Consider the following 15,906-nt stretch of genomic DNA (forward strand, 5'->3'; position numbering starts at 1 on the left):
GCAGATGCACACTGGCAAGGCTCTCACCGTGCAGGACCTGAACGGGACCGAGAACACACACTCCCTCTTCCTACCTTTACATCACAAGCTTTGGCTGAAACTGCTGATTTTGCTCTTCTTACACCTTCAGTGGGGGCCCTATGGTGGAGTGGAAATAGCCCCAGGGTGGGAGTCAGTACTTATGGATGTTAGATTCTGTCACTAGTTAGATTCCACAAACTTTCCGTATTAGCAGATTCACTTCCTGGATCTCAATTTCGTCATCTTTATTATTTTATTTTATTTTATTTTATTTTATTTTATTTTATTTTATTTTATTTTATTTTATTTTATTTTATTTTATTTTATTTTATTTTTTATTTTTTTAAATATATATTTATTGATTTCAGAGAGAGGAAAGGAGAGGGAGAGAGAGATAGAAACATCAATGATGAGAGGGTCATTGATTGAGCCCGCAACCTGGGCATGTGCCCTGACCGGGAATCGAACCCCGATTGCCTGGATCCCAGGTCGACGATCAACCTCTGAGCCATGCCCGGCCGTGCAATTTCGTCATCTTTAAAATGAAGCATTTTGACCAAATGATCTTGACCATCCTCTCTGATTCTAGGAGTCTGAGTTTAAAGAGCTCCACTCATTTATTCAGCAACCTTTTATTTGACTCTGTTATTTTTCAGTCACTGTGCTGAGGACCCTTGATACAAATTTGAAATTTTAAACATACAGGACATTTGTATTTTCTTTCTGGGGATTTCTGTGGTGCAATCTTACCTGTAACACAAATTTCACAGCATCGTTTTCCCTGTAAGGTTCACAGGATGGGGGAGCAGGAGAGATCATAAATTAGTCTCAAGGGGACATGGGGGAGACCCACTTACCTTGTTGAAATAAAGTCTGCAGGTAGGCCGTATGAAGGGAGAGAGAGCGCATTAGCCTTATCAGCATCACACCAAACCCTTTCACCCTTCGTCACCGCGAGCTAAGTGACAAGCACTGAGTATAACCCCCATATGCAGGTTACCTCTTCCGATCCTCTCTCTGTGGCTACTTCGGAGCAGTACATTCCATTGTGGTTGAAGAGATAAAGCTTTTCCTGACTTTCCTCGGAGCAAGTAGATGTAGAATAGATACCGTGAGCAAGAAATCTCAAACTTGCATTGAAACTCACTTGGGCTCTTTTCTTAGAGGACTGAAATGTGAAAGAGGAAGGAAAAGAGAGAGCTTTCCGACTGTCACATGGAACAAATATTTTTTATTAGAGCGCGGAGGTGTCTTTCAAACCTTTGGAACCAGCTCAGACCAGGGAAATTAGCTCTCTCATCTCCCACCCTGATTTTTCTCCCTGAATCAGTTAGTGTCATATTCTTGGCCTATAAAGACTTATCTACAGCCAGAAGCGAGAGCATTCGTCATGGTTCTATAGCCTTATCTAATATTGTCATTATTATTAGTATTAAATCAACCACTACCTGTTGGGATCAGTTGGTCTATTTCCAAATAGCCATCACTACCATTTGTATCTCAGAAACTCTTTGATGTCAAGGGGAATGCGTACAGGCTCCCCCCCATCTGAAAGTAGAGAGTTTCTATGAAACCCTTCTTAAGCAGAAATGGCATAAAGTGAAGAATTAATCACCTTAGGGCACATCTTGCCAAGTTATGTGCAAAATAAACCGAGATAAAGCACAGGTGCCGACAGACGCAGCTCAAAGCTAAGGCGGCTCGATGCTGCGACGCTGAGTGTGTTTCCTGGGGAAGGAGGTCGGCATGCGGGGTGCCCCCTGCCTCTTTACGCGCTCGCTGCAAAAGAAATGTGCAACACTCTTTTCACCCTTTTTTCATAAGTGCAAAAATCACCTTTGGATTTCTTTTGATTAGTAGAAACAGGTACTAATGTAGGTCTTCCGTAAAAGCAAAGTGGCATAAAGCAAACTTTCAAAAAGCGGGGGATACCGCTATGCTTAAAAAGGGCCCAGGCAGCCCCGGTCAGGTCAGTGGCTGAAGGTGGGGTTGGGTGCTTTGTACAATGTCTGCCTCAAGCTGAGATCTTTCAACATCAGGACCTTACTTGAACATCTTTGCAAACAAGTTAAACAGTTCTTACTAATTACCCATAAACAATTTAATCTTCCCCTGCTATGTTGAACTAAAGAGGCAGATCTATACAGTTCAGTTAATCTTATCCCATATTGATGACACACTCTACTAAGGAATCATCATTTATCTTCAGCAGCAGCATATAACTCTTAATTTGGCAGAGTCCCCCAACAGCCGTGGGAACTAGCATCCCATTTCATACCTGTTTTTCAGAGGATAAGACCGAGACTGGATAAGGTGTGAGATTTTCCTGCCACTTCCCAGTGGAGGCCTCGACCCGGAGCTCATTTGATGTAGAGCAGCTTTCCATCTCAGAGTGGCAGGCAGTGCGACATTCGTTTACACACAAATGAAAATAACACACCTACAAGTCTTCTATCCTATTGTTATTTTAAAAGATCTTTTTGCTAACTTGATTTGCTTTTTGCTTTCTTGGACACATGGGCTCATCTACCTCTTATAGCTGCAGAGACTAAAATAAACTGAGAGATTTCCAAAGGACCCTTTCGGTTCTTGGTGTGATGGTATGTTTTTTTCTTTCTCCAGGCCCACCCTCTGCTCCCCTAAACTTGATTTCAAATGTCAATGAGACTTCAGTGAACTTGGAATGGAGCAGTCCTCAGAACACAGGTGGCCGCCAGGACATTTCCTACAACGTCGTGTGCAAGAAATGTGGAGCTGGTGATCCCAGCAAGTGCCGACCCTGTGGAAGTGGGGTCCACTACACCCCACTGCAGAATGGCCTGAAGACCACCAAAGTCTCCATCACTGACCTCCTGGCTCATACCAATTACACATTTGAAATCTGGGCAGTGAACGGAGTGTCCAAGTATAACCCTAACCCGGATCAGTCAGTGTCTGTCACCGTGACAACCAACCAAGCAGGTAGGAGTCGGATCTACTTTATCATATGACCTAAATACATACAGTATAGAGAAAGGGCTTGTGTTGATATCCATGAAGGATGTTAAAGTTCTACAATTAACATAGAGCTACATGGATCTAATTATAAACTGGTGAGCTGTGTTATAATACAAAAGACACTTAGAGGGACATGTATTCATTCAGCAAATAATTTTTTGGACCTCAGCTGCATAGCATGCCCTGTACTAGGGTGGAGATTGAACAAAGACTAAGATAGTGATTGAAACCAGATGACAGTCCAGTAAGCTGGGTCCCTCCATGAGGGACGTCTTGGGTAAGGGATTCATACTGGCCATTTTAATCGCAAGGCCCCTGGGTGGACATTAGAGCACTTTCAGATTATTTAGGATTATAAAATTGATTTTTACCAATCTGTGTTGGTATACTCATATTTGCTGCAGTTTCCAGCAGAAGCATTCACAGTGATCGTTTTGATTTTGTTTTTTTATTTCAAAATTTAAAAAATAATTGACACGCTTCTGTACCAGAATCACCATGTACATCTGTGAACAGTGAATGGTTTAATGGGCAGTTTTATCTGTGTGGTTGACAAAATTTTCCTTAAAGCACATTCTACTTTTACAGCCACTTTCATAGTTGAATCCATCACTGATACATGGAGGAGAAGAGTTAATTTTCTGCATTTCCTGTATCACTTTCCTCTTTTAATTGAGATGACTAGAAAACATTTTCTGTTCATGAAGCGCTTCTGCTGAGTTACTTGCAGAACTATTACAAAATCTTTATGTGATATTTCAAAGGCCAAAGTAGAATCCAGATTTCTAGACTCCAGCCCCTGACCCACTCATCCCCATTCCTCCCCCGAAGAGTTTCCACGAGTTCTCATGCTGAGTTTCCACTCTGGATTTCTGCCACGTTTCCCATTGCCAGCTCCCTGTTACTTATTTCTGGAGAGTTAAAGGGAGCAGGAGAAAGGACTGTGGTTTATCCTTCTGTGAGGCTCTTAAGAACAACAAACTTTGCCGGAACAGGATTATAAATTGCCCACAATCCCATCACCCCTTCCTGCACTTTTCTCTTAAATGCCTGTTTCAGTAAGTGCACTCAATAGTTAGGTAAAATATGTCTGTACTAATTGATCTACAGTGAGAAGTAGTCCAGTGTCCCAATCCAAAGCCATTATTTTTCCACTTTCCCCTGCACTTTCTAGAATAAATAAAAAGTGAAGACTTGGGTAGGATTTTGAACGGGAGCTAGACAGGCAAATCTTCCCGGAAGGCAACTTCAGTGATACAAACATGGCCAGTTTTAATAATATGTGGTATGAACAGATCATCGGGTTGTGCTTTTGTCTTTTATTCCTGCACCTCCAGGTTGTGAACACTGTCAGTGTTCATCAGTTTTATTTTTCTGTAAAGACTAGCATGATGTAGGAGGTTCTGATAGCATCACAAGTACTCTGTGATGGCCTGTCTTTGATTAGCTGTCTTTTGGAAGAATGCAATGGAAATGACGCACGTTGATCCTGGGAAATGCATTGGTATCGCTGGCGTCTCTGAGTCAGAGGAAGCCAACGAGGTGCAGAGTGATCTTTGCACGCTCTAGAGAATCTGATTTGTGAGCCAATCAATATCCTTATGCTGGGCCATGAAGGACCTTTGCAGCTTTTCTCAAAACACATCACTGCTTTGTGTTTCTCACTGAATTAGAACTAGGAATGGAGATTTCTAGGCTTCAGTGTACAGGTGAAGTCATTCTCTGTGGCAGAGAACAGGCTCTGGGAGATGTGCAGAGGGAGGCTTGGCCCCCACAGGTTTTGTGGGGAGACTTCTGTGAGTCTCTGTGCATCAACCCCCTCCCCCCCAAACCAGAAGGTACAAGGAGCACAAAGGTCCCCCCACCCCCACCGAGGGAGGAAAACAGTCAAAGTTTTACGGAGAATGTAGGTGTAATTCTTTTAGATCTAGGAGAAAGGTGCCCAGGGAGTTCCTCTGACACAATGAGGCTGTTTTCTCCGCCATGGCAAGCAGTCCTGCCACGCACGAGCTTTGCTGAATAGGACAGAATTCCAGCTCCTTGTTTTAATTTTCATGAAGGGTAATGCTGGGAAGCTGTTCAAAATTAAAAGTAAATCTTTCAATAAGTAGACCTCCTCTGTGGCCAGCCAGAAAGCTTTCGCTGAGCAGAGGTGTGTATGTGCACAGCGCTGCCTCGTTTTCTTGCCATAATTTGGAGCTCGCTAATTCAGAACCATCGGGGTAGTTTCTCTTTGATTAACAAACCCTTTCTTCGCGGCAGGGAAAATTAATAATATAGGCCAAAATCGGGGTGAATGTAGCAACTGTAAACTCCCTCAGAGCTCCCCTAAGCATATTTACACACACACAATTATGTTCTAATTGTAGCCATTCCTGTCATTCCGTTAAATTAAATTCCTGAGTGGCCTTATAGCCAGCGATGTCTCGCTCTACAAGGAATGCACAGGCTCAGTGAGTGGCAGCATGTACAGCCTGGAGGCCACAGGGTCTCGGGCTTTCCAGCTTTGCAGTGTTTTCACGGGGTTCTTTCTCTCATCAATAAGGTAGCTAAGAGCAAACAAACACAGAACCTTCTAGAATCCCTGGTTTTATCATCGCCACCTCTGAGACCGCAGGTGAACCTCTCTGTGGAGGTGAAATGACTCATCTATGCTAATGTCAGAGCCAGTGACACTTGAAATCAGGGAGAGCCCGGCTCCCTTCCTCTAAAATTGTTGTATGATTGAGAGCACGCATGTGCTCAGCGTGGCACTCTCCCCACGCGCGGGCGCGGGCTCTGGGCGCCGAGGTGCAGGTTTCACTGGCTTTGATCCTTTAGAGGTGGAGTGTGGTGTGAGCGGGCAGGTCTTCTCACGGCTATTTAAACCATTCCAGCCTAGATCTGACTGCGGTGTCTTAGGGGCTGTTGACACCTTCTCCCTCCCCTCCTGAGTTCAAAACCAATTGACCCAGAAGACACGGCAAAGAGAACTCAGAATGTCAGCTTTATATCTGTGGCCAAAAGGGCTGGCTCTAGTGACACCCAGTGTCACCCAGAGACAGTCTAGCCCAGCTGGCTGATTGCAGGCTCCCCGCACGGTAAATCTCGCAGCCCTAAATTTGCCTAATGGTCGCTCTGTGCAGTTGGGCAGGTGCAAGAGAGCAGAAAGGGTTGAGCTGAGACATAGTTTGTCCCCCAAATTCTCTTCATGAGATAAGTCACCCCCACCTCTATGCCAGGAGCAACCTGAAAACTCTTGTTCCCCTTGAAAACTCTTGTTTCCCTTTCTCCATTTCCTATCCTCTAGCAACTGCTCTGCCTTTTGTTTAGAGGAGATGGCTCTGATGTTTATGAAAAATGAACAAGCAGACTGCTGGGTGATTTGCTTTCTAGATGGCTTTCCTTCTGTTTACTTTTACTTAAGTGGACCGTCTCAGGCAAATAAATACAGCATGTGTCACTAGGAGAGAGAAATGCTGTATAAATGAAATAAGGTTTTCCTGGCCGAGCAACAGAACTGAATATTTTTGCTAAAAATGTTGTGATGGCTGCCAGCAGATCTTAATATCACTGAGTCCATTTTCACCATGCACCCCCAGTCCCCCCACACCCGTCTCGCAGCTATGGGGCTGGACCGTTCTCTAGGCTGTCTTATTTTAAATCATTATGAGCCCCTATGGCTGGTATGCTATACTAACCGAAAATTGCACCCAAGAGCAGTGACTTTTGATTTTTACTTTGCATGTGACACTGTTCCAGAGACTTCACAGTGAAATACATCTGCTAATGTCTCTTCAGCAGAGCTGTAGTGTTCCAGCAACAAACATCTTGAAAACTCTGAGTTTACAAGAGTTCAGATATTGGATGGGTGGCATAATTATTTGTACCTAGCTGATTTCTAAGATCTTTTCCAATCTTAAAATTCTGTGATTCCAAAAATATAGACATGAGCTATGAGCATGAAGAAGTGGGGCGTATTTCTCTCTGATGTTCAGAAACTGGCTCTAAAGGCAATTCCAAGAGTGGGAAAAATTCCAAAAATGCTTCGGCAGAATTATAGGAATACATCTGAACCCTGCCTTTCCTTCACCCCTGTATACCCCAACCTGCCAGACAAAAATATTTACTTAGAAGGGCAAAATAGTAAGCTAGCTGTACCTCTAGTACAGATATTCCAAGCCCCTTGCCAGACATATGGCAATGTCTGGGGACGTTTCTGGTTGTCCCAGTTAAGAGCAGAGCATGAGCTGTTGCATCTACTGGGTAAAGGCCAGGGATTCTGCTAAGCATCCTGTAATGTACAGGGCAGCCTCCCACAATAAAGAATTACCTGGTTCAAAATTTCTGTAATGCCAAGACTGAGAAACTCTGCTCTGGTGGTATGTTTGAAACACAGAAATTGTGACTTCATAGCAATGCTCATCTTCTGAGGGTTCTATCGCCAACCTGTCTGAGCTTGCTTGGTTCCATTGCTCTGGGCTGGGAACCTAATGCTCTCGCATTGTTCTCAGAGGATAGGCAGTTATAAAAGGCCCTTTGGGGCCTTTTGTGAAGGATCCCAGTTGCTTTGCCATTGGATGAACTGGTGCTGCTTGTTAGACTGGCCTTGTTCCCTAAGATAGATGGCTTTTAAAAACTGCCAGGAAATAGCACATGGTCAATAAAATGGCAGGACACCTCTGCACCACACAGAGTAGATGTTCAATACCTGTTTGTTGATTAACGCATTTATTTACAGTAATAACAATCAGTGAACGCTGACGAGGAGTGATAAATTTAATGTAACCAAAATTATGAGCAGAGAAAAGAAAATAACTAAGTACAAGAGGTGTACTGTCTTTTATTGCTCAACTGGTAAGTTCCCATTCTCTCCCTCTCTGCCATCTTTTAATTAGACCTATTATGTTGTTTGAGTGAGATAATGGAGAGCAGTGGGGTTTCTCATCCCTACTGGGTATAATTGCTACCTGTCTTCCCGATGGTAAAAGGAAGCTTCAAGGGATGGTGGGAGGAAGGGAAGCGTCTTAAAGCAACGAGTTGGGTGTTGTGCTCTAGGCACGGTGGCCCCAAGTTTTGTGACGTCTGAAGCTTAGACAATGTTGGGGAGATTTTAAAAAAAAACTACAAAATTACAACTATCAAATGAAGAACAGAGCTTTGGAAAGGTCCCATGCAAACTTCCTTAGCTTTAATGTATAAAATTCTGCCTCTGCCTAGATTGGGATGATTGCAGTATTCAGGTAAGAGGATTGTTGTGTGATTATGCCTAGGCGTAGAAAGGGACAGGAGGGAAATAAAGATGTCAGGAAGTCCCGTTTGTCTTGGTTTGAAAGGTATTAGAGCACAAGGTCATGCCACAGTGGTCCTGGTGGGAGGGACGGTGCTGGTGTGGGCCCCGAGTGTGGTTTGAGATCACAATAACAGACAGAAAGACACTCCTGGCTGGTGATTTTGAGAGTGGAAATGTAATAGTAGCCTAAATGAGATGTGACCAGGATCAAGGCTTTTCCATAAGCTTGCAAGGGAAAAGGGAGGGAACCCTGTTGATATTTTTGAAGCACAAATCTCTGGCTTCTGTTAATGGCCTAGAGCGCGGTTGGTACACTATGGCCCAGAAGACAAATCTGGATTCTCTACCTGGTGTGTACAACTCACTAAGAATGGCTTTTCTATTTCTAAAGGGTTGAAAATAATTAAAAGAAGAGAAACATTTTGTGACATTTGGAAATTATATACAATTCAAATTGGTGTCCATGAAGGAGTTTAATGGAAACAAAGCCCCACTCGTTGTATCATCTGAGGCTGCTCTCAGGACAGCAGTAGCCTTGAGTAGCTTCAACAGGGCGAGCACACAGTGTGGCGAAGTAGGTTTACAGTTGTTTGTACGGAAACTGATGCCATGATTGATCAACAACAGCACAAGAATAAGCTCCGTGTTTCGCCTACTCACGACTTAAACTGCTTTTGCCACCCCCTGTGTTAACCGGCTCGCTCTTGATTGCTGAGCGCAGCCTGGCACAGGAACCCCGAAAGAGGGCCCGTGGGGAGGGAGGCCCACAGGGGTGAAGTGTGGGTGTCGTGCTCAGCCAGGGGTACGGTGGGCCAGCGTTTAGGTTGATCTCGCAGTTGGCACAGCTTTGACATTTGGCAAGACCCCTTCTTTTCTAGAGGGCTGGAGGAGGTAAACAGGGTTCCCAGACATGATCAGGTTTTCCGATGTGCCCGCTTCCTTGCAGCTCACGCCTCTCCCAGCGGCGCGGGCTGGGTGCGCACCGTGGGGCGTGCGTGGCTCCTCCCGCGGCGGGCCGCGGGGTCTCTCAGCGCCCACTGCTGTGTGGTTCCTAGGTGCTGGCAGCAGTTTTTCTTTTAAATAATAATATGAGCTGCTCGTTCCCAGGGCTCCTCACTGAGAGGATTTCTCGTTTGCCTTTGATCTCAAGTAAATCACGTTATTTTTTTTCCTTCTAAGGCGTTTGAAGGCAAAATGCATGATGAAACTAGTGAAATCTTTAAGTCAGAAATCTTTCCGAAGCCATTTTACAATCTTTCAAACAAATCGTAAAGCAATTCCACTGAGAGGTTTCGTTGGGAAGTTGTTCGCGCATCCTCAGAACGGCTGACTCTAAAACAACACAGGTTTGAACTGTGTAGGCCCACTTATGCGAGGCTTTTTTTTCGATAAATACTGTAAAGATGTTTTCTCTTTCTTATGATTTGCTTAATAACATTTTCTCTTGCTTACTTTACCGTTAGAATATAGTATATAATATATATAACATACAAAATATATGTTGATCGACTGCTTGTTGTCTCTAAGACTTTCTGATGAACGGTGGGCTATTCGTTAAGTTGGGGGGAGTCAAAAGTTACAAGTGGATTGTTGATTGTAGGGGTGTGGGGTCAGCACCCTTAACCTCCCCCACGTTGTTCAAGGGCCAACTGTAGTTGGTATGTAATTGTTGGGACAATTCTCTAAAGGAGAAGCCTGTTTGGAGGTCCTTTCTGACCTAAATAGACACACAATGGGCTTCAGAGAAGCCAGGCGGTGGTTTGCTCACTGACAGCTCTGCCAGCCAAGGGCTCCTTGTTTTGTTCACACTGCCTAGCAAATGTACATCTTAAGCACATGCACAATTTTTAAAGGGAATCGTCTCTTGACTCTAACTTTTTACATAAACTATTTTTATATTTATGGAATGCTCTTACCACCTCTATCATTTTTATGCACACTCACTGATGGTGAGTATAATTAGGAATAATATAAACCCGTTCACATACGATGGTACAGCTTCTGGTGTGCGGCACCAGGGTTCGTGAATTTGTATTCAGGGTGGGTACCACACGTCCCCTGTGAGGAGAAAAATAAAAGCCTTCCAAAAGGACCTACTAAATTATCCAGCTTCAAGGTTGACTGAGCAGCATAGACAAATGTCTACAGAGCCTGGTGGTAATTATTGCATATGAATAAAAAATGGGTTGCATTTCTTTTTTAAGATGGGAATATTTCACTGTAGAAAAATGAAAGTTGTACTTATACACCAGGGCTGAGAACACTATTTTTCCTGACTCCTTCCTCCTGCAGATATGTGCACATGGGTTCATTTGTGAGAAGGGAAATCCATTCAGCAACTTTCACTCTAAACGCTTGACAGTCTAATTCTGATTTGTTTTTTTATTTCTGAGTTGTGCTTGCTACTTCGAATACGACTGCCAACTTCTACACCCTCTGGCGGAGCCACCAAGGGATTTGAGAACTAAGTGCCCGACTGAGATGAGAAATGAACAGGGCAGGGCGAGCAGAGGTTTTAGATGGGCTTCTAAATTGTCTAGCTGTCACTCCAACCGGCTAAATTAATTACTGTCTCCTCAGAGGAGACAGAAGAGACTCTGGACTCCAGTTCACAATTGAGCATCAATAAAAAGATCCAGAGAAACTTTGTCAAAGCTTCCATTAACCCCCTACTGATGTCCTGAAAGAGTTTTTTCCTTGAAACACCAGGAAAAGCAAGAGCCATGCTGCAGGACTAATCCTGCACTGAGAGATCTGAAATCGACAGGAACTAATTAAGACGCTTGTCCGTGTGACCCCAATATGCAGAGCTCTCCCTGAATTCAGCGTACGTGTGCTGTTTTCATGTGCGTAACCAATAAGAGAGCATCCCGTATGTTGTCTTCAATTAAAGACTTGTGAGTGTTTTTTTAAGGTTTTACATTTTAATCTGTCAAGATAAGCAAGACTTAGCTCTATCCATCAGCATTAAAAAAATATCTCTTTTTAAATGAGTCTTCCCCTGTGTCTATCTTTCGCCCCAACACACACACACACACACACACACACACACACACACACACACTTTTCCATTATTGCCTTTGCCAGAAGAATGAAAATGTTTTCATACGCTGCCCCCAAAACTGAAATAACAGAAAAAGAGAGATGATGCCAGACATCAGTGGGATCTCACGCCTAGTGAAAACTGTGGCTTTCAAAATTGGGAAATTTCACTAGTGACTGGGTCCCACACATGAAGGTCTGTACCCAGAGTGCTGGACAGTCAGCAGAATGGCTGCTGGTATAGACACAGTGCTGAAGAAACATATTTTATATTTAATTCCGCCTTTCTATATTCTGATAAATTGGTCACTCCACCCTAAGGGAACGTTATTGAGGCATTCCTGAAACCATCCTTTGATTTTTGTTATGACAAAGCTTATGGGCTCCTTTCTAAAACATAATCTATTTAAATTATCTCATGGGTGACGTGGCAGTGATCTGAAATAGTTGTCCTATTTTGCTATCACTCTTGGAAGGAGAGGGGGACAGAAGAAGAGCACGGGTAGACTGCTTTCTTTTGCCTGGCATCTTCCAAATGATAATCTACGTACATGAATTTCGCAGGCAGTTTGGTCCCTACTGTCAAAAGACCTCTTAGATAAAGGCTAGATTATTAGAAAAATCTTATCTAGGAAACTTTTGTCGATAACCAGTGCGTACAAACAAGACTTAAATACGTAGCCTGGGCTTCTCAGTGGGTGCTAAATAGGGACCTGCCACCAGCAGGCTCATTGTGAACAAGCTTGGACAAGATCCATCCATTAGAACAAACACTGAAAGGGGCAAGATCACAATGACTCCCTGGAGAGTTGGTGTTGTCTAGATAACATACTGCAAGCTGTAAATCTGCCTCCTGAATCAACCCTATTTTTTTTAGCATAATAAGTGTGTATTTTGAGCATAGTAAATGGGAAGGTGGATGAGCCCACAGCTTCCTCCATGTTTCTTTATCAAAGCCAGGGCCACAACGTACAGACATGGATTTTGAATATGCAACCGACTGAGAACTTAATCAAGTGGTCCTTCCACTCTCCAAGACAACCAAGGACTTTTTTGTTATCCTCAGAGCTGCTGGTGGGGCCCTTGCTTGTGTGGAATCCCCCTGAATCTGGTCCTGGTCCTTCAGGGCCCTAGGAGAGTGTGATTTTAGGAAACTTCTAGCAGGATGCTTTTGGAGGCTTGGGAATTCTTGGAGCTAACATCATCTCACTCCTCCCCATTTAAAATAGGTACTGAATTGTCATTACAGTATGTAATTGGGATTCTTGCTGCTTTGTTTTCCATTAAAGCAAGGAGTACAAATATAGCCAAATGTCTCCCTTGTGAAAACTAAGAGTATCTTTTTCTAACCAGGAACAGTGGCCATAGAATTAAAAAAACACACATTGAGTTTGTCTCTATTTTGTTTGTTAGAGAGCAGGAAGACAGCTGGGCAGGGTGTGTGTGGAGGGATTGAGCAAAAAAAGAGAAAAAAAGTCATGGACTCGGACAACAGTGTGGTGATTATTGCTGGGGGTGGGGAGGTTGGAGGTGGAAGAAGGTATAGGAGGGTAAGTGGTGATGGTAAAAAAATAAAGAAAAAACACAGTGTGTTCAGAGACCTTATTGTGGACACCAGTGCTGAGCTGCTAATATAGTCAAGGAATCTGTATATAATATAAAAAGTATAAAAAGTATAAAAGAATTATGGAAGCGAAGCCCTTTAAATCTCACTGTTAGCGCCTCAAGGGTATGACTTTCTCTGTGCCTGTTCTTTGGACGGTGGCTTTCTACCCTTTGTCCACCGCTTCCTGTGTGTTTCAGGGCCCACATGGGACACGTCCACAGACCTGCCCTCCGTGTGCTGCGGCCCACTCCAGGGTCTTTCCTGGAGACCGTGCCGGGGACTGCTTCTAAGTGAGATGTTGTTCTAATGAGGTCTTTCCTGTATTTATAGATTGACTCCTGGGTGGAACCAGTAAGACTGAATTTCACACTTCAGCAAGTTGTGTTAAAGAGAGGAGAGGCCCCAGTGAGATGCTGTGAACCTCCTAGTTTGAAAAATAAAAAATCAAGTCCTAAAAAGTTAGCGCGTTCCTAGGGTGCTATTGGTTATTTTTACTTATTCGTCATGACTACAGAAGTCACCCTGAATTCTCAAGCGCAGATCCAGCCGGAGACACCTATTGCCCTTAATAATATCTTAAAATTTAATAGCTCTGGTGTTTCAGCCCCGGTCTTATAATGCCTGTAGGAGTTTAAACTATCTGGCACATACAATTTATGTATCTGGCTGATAACCCAAAATAAAAAAATCCTATGGTTGCAAATTCCCAAGCTTAAAAAAATCCCTTCTCATAAATTATGCTCCTTCTCCTAACCTCTATCATAGCTTTTAAGAGAATTGTCAAAAAGATAGAGTTTCAAATAGGAAGCCTGCAAGAGTATCGTTTCATGGCCACATTTTTGAGAGCATAGCATGTGGTGGCCATTTGTATATGAAGCATTTTCAAAATGTGCTGGTTGTAATTTAACCCAAAGATCTCTGTATCTCTTCTCTCCACTTACCAGTCACTTGTTTGTGCTTGTCTACACAGCAAGCAAGAAACTGGACAGGAAATACTGGGCTACAAATAAAACGAAGGCTCCCTTAGGTGGTACTAAAAACCAGCTTCTCAGCATTCTATGGTTCGTGGATATTGTCCACTAAATATTTTTATATCTTTTGTTCAAAACTTTCCCAGACTTCTATGAAGTGAAATAAAACTGGGATTAAAATGGAGAGTTGGTGCTCTCTCACTCTATCTAACTCTATCTCTCTCTGTCTCTATCTTTATCTCTATCATCTCTCTATCTCTATCATCTATCTATCTATCTATCTATCTATCATCTATCTATCTATCTATCATCTATCTATCTATCTATCTATCTATCTATCTATCTATCTATCTATCTATCTATCTATCATCTATCATCTATCTATCATCTATCTATCTATCATCTATCTATCTATCTCATCTATCATCTCTTCCACTTGCAACACTCTATCATCCATGGCCATGGATGATAAATGATGATTCAGACTGGGAAAAATTCTGAGTTGCATAGAACACATAAATCTGCAACTAAAATTGTACTGAACTGTTCCCTCTGCCTATCTCACCTTGTCAGTGATAATCTCCAGCCTATAATTTCATGTTTCAGTTTACTCTTTATCAGGCATTTTTTATTTGTTTCCCCCCCTCTATTTTGCCTATGCATTTCAAAATGCAGTAAGAGAAACACAGATGAATTACTAAAAAGTAATTTCAGAGATGAAAATGACAATGGCTGGTGAAATGCTTACCAGTTAAGGAGCTTATATCCTCAATTTATGGATCCCATGACTTCTTTTGAGCCGCTCATGTGGTCTTTTTAAACAACCATTAGGAGAAATAGGTATCCTGTTCCAACTGTATATGTGATGGGGAATTGGATGGCTCAGGAGATGACTAATGGGACTGTGGACCTTTCTGTCTTTAGGTCACCTCCTTGAATCTGGACTCCATAATAAGGGGTCCAAGGCCCGACCATCTGGCAGCCATTGAGTGGCTATGGTAATGGAATTGGTCTTGGTCCAAGTCTTAGTCGACAGGTGTTCACATCATAAGTGACACTAATTGACTCCCAAGTCTTTCAACTTGGAAGACGGTGGACCATCACTGCGATGGTGATGGGGAAGGAGCTTTTCATGATATATTCAGACTCCATTGAGAGCCAAGGAACTCAGTGCCTTGAACTGGCACCAGCCTGGGACCTTGCAAATATTGTACTTGTCTCTCATGGGTTCCATTAGCCTCAGAAATTTTAAAAAAAAAGTAAGAAAGAAATCTAATTTCAAAAGATTTTCAGTAACTCGGAATGACTAATGCTGCTTTTCTGAGGTTACATAAGCATAGTCGCTGGAGGCTTTCCTCTTCATTTTTTGTTAGTGATTAGATGCCTTCTATGAAAATTACATGTAAGGGGGAAAAAAGAAAATTGGATTCTGGGTCTCTATGATAATATCATTCTGCTATCTGCTTTTAAAAAAATTTTTTTTCTTTGTTTTGGGGTTGATTACCAGGTCATAGCTATGAATAAGTTATGAGTGATACTCTTCGATGGAGAATCTAAAAAGGCTATTTTCAATACCTTTGTAAAATGGATACTGATGTAAAAAACTAACTTTGAGACTCTTTTATTAACATAAATTTCAAAGCATGGGACTCAAGGAACTTCATTCAAATATACACTTTTCTATTGTTTTAGGTATGTGAGTCCAGAATAAGTTACCATTTATTCACTCTTACATGGGGACGTGAGGGTGATTTGTTTGACTTGGAGGATATTATGGGTAGTATATTAGTATTATTAATATTTTGCCCCCTGAAGTTTCCTAGGTTTATTTAATGGCAATTTTTAAAACTACACAGATGATTTGGGTGTCCCTGCAGCAAGTGGCAAAACGATACTCTTGAATTAGTTATCACACCTAAACAGTAAAGATGACAACAGCCACGCTGGAGCTCTTCACTGAAGCAGACAGGCTCTTTTAGTTGAATGATCAATGTCTT

General features: G+C 42.7%; 1 protein-coding gene across 2 annotated transcripts in view; it reads left to right on the forward strand.

Annotated features, from left to right (window-relative positions):
* EPHA4 (EPH receptor A4) overlaps positions 1-15,906 on the forward strand; it is a 135,253-nt gene that overhangs the window by 73,693 nt on the left and 45,654 nt on the right. For both annotated transcript variants that reach the window (XM_081142898.1, XM_081142899.1), the window contains one exon: positions 2,644-2,982. In XM_081142898.1, coding sequence (XP_080999024.1) covers positions 2,644-2,982 — 339 coding nt within the window. The remainder of the gene's footprint in view (positions 1-2,643; positions 2,983-15,906) is intronic.

This window comes from Miniopterus schreibersii (assembly GCF_964146895.1).
Source record: "Miniopterus schreibersii genome assembly, chromosome: 7".
Classification (NCBI taxonomy): domain Eukaryota; kingdom Metazoa; phylum Chordata; class Mammalia; order Chiroptera; family Miniopteridae; genus Miniopterus; species Miniopterus schreibersii.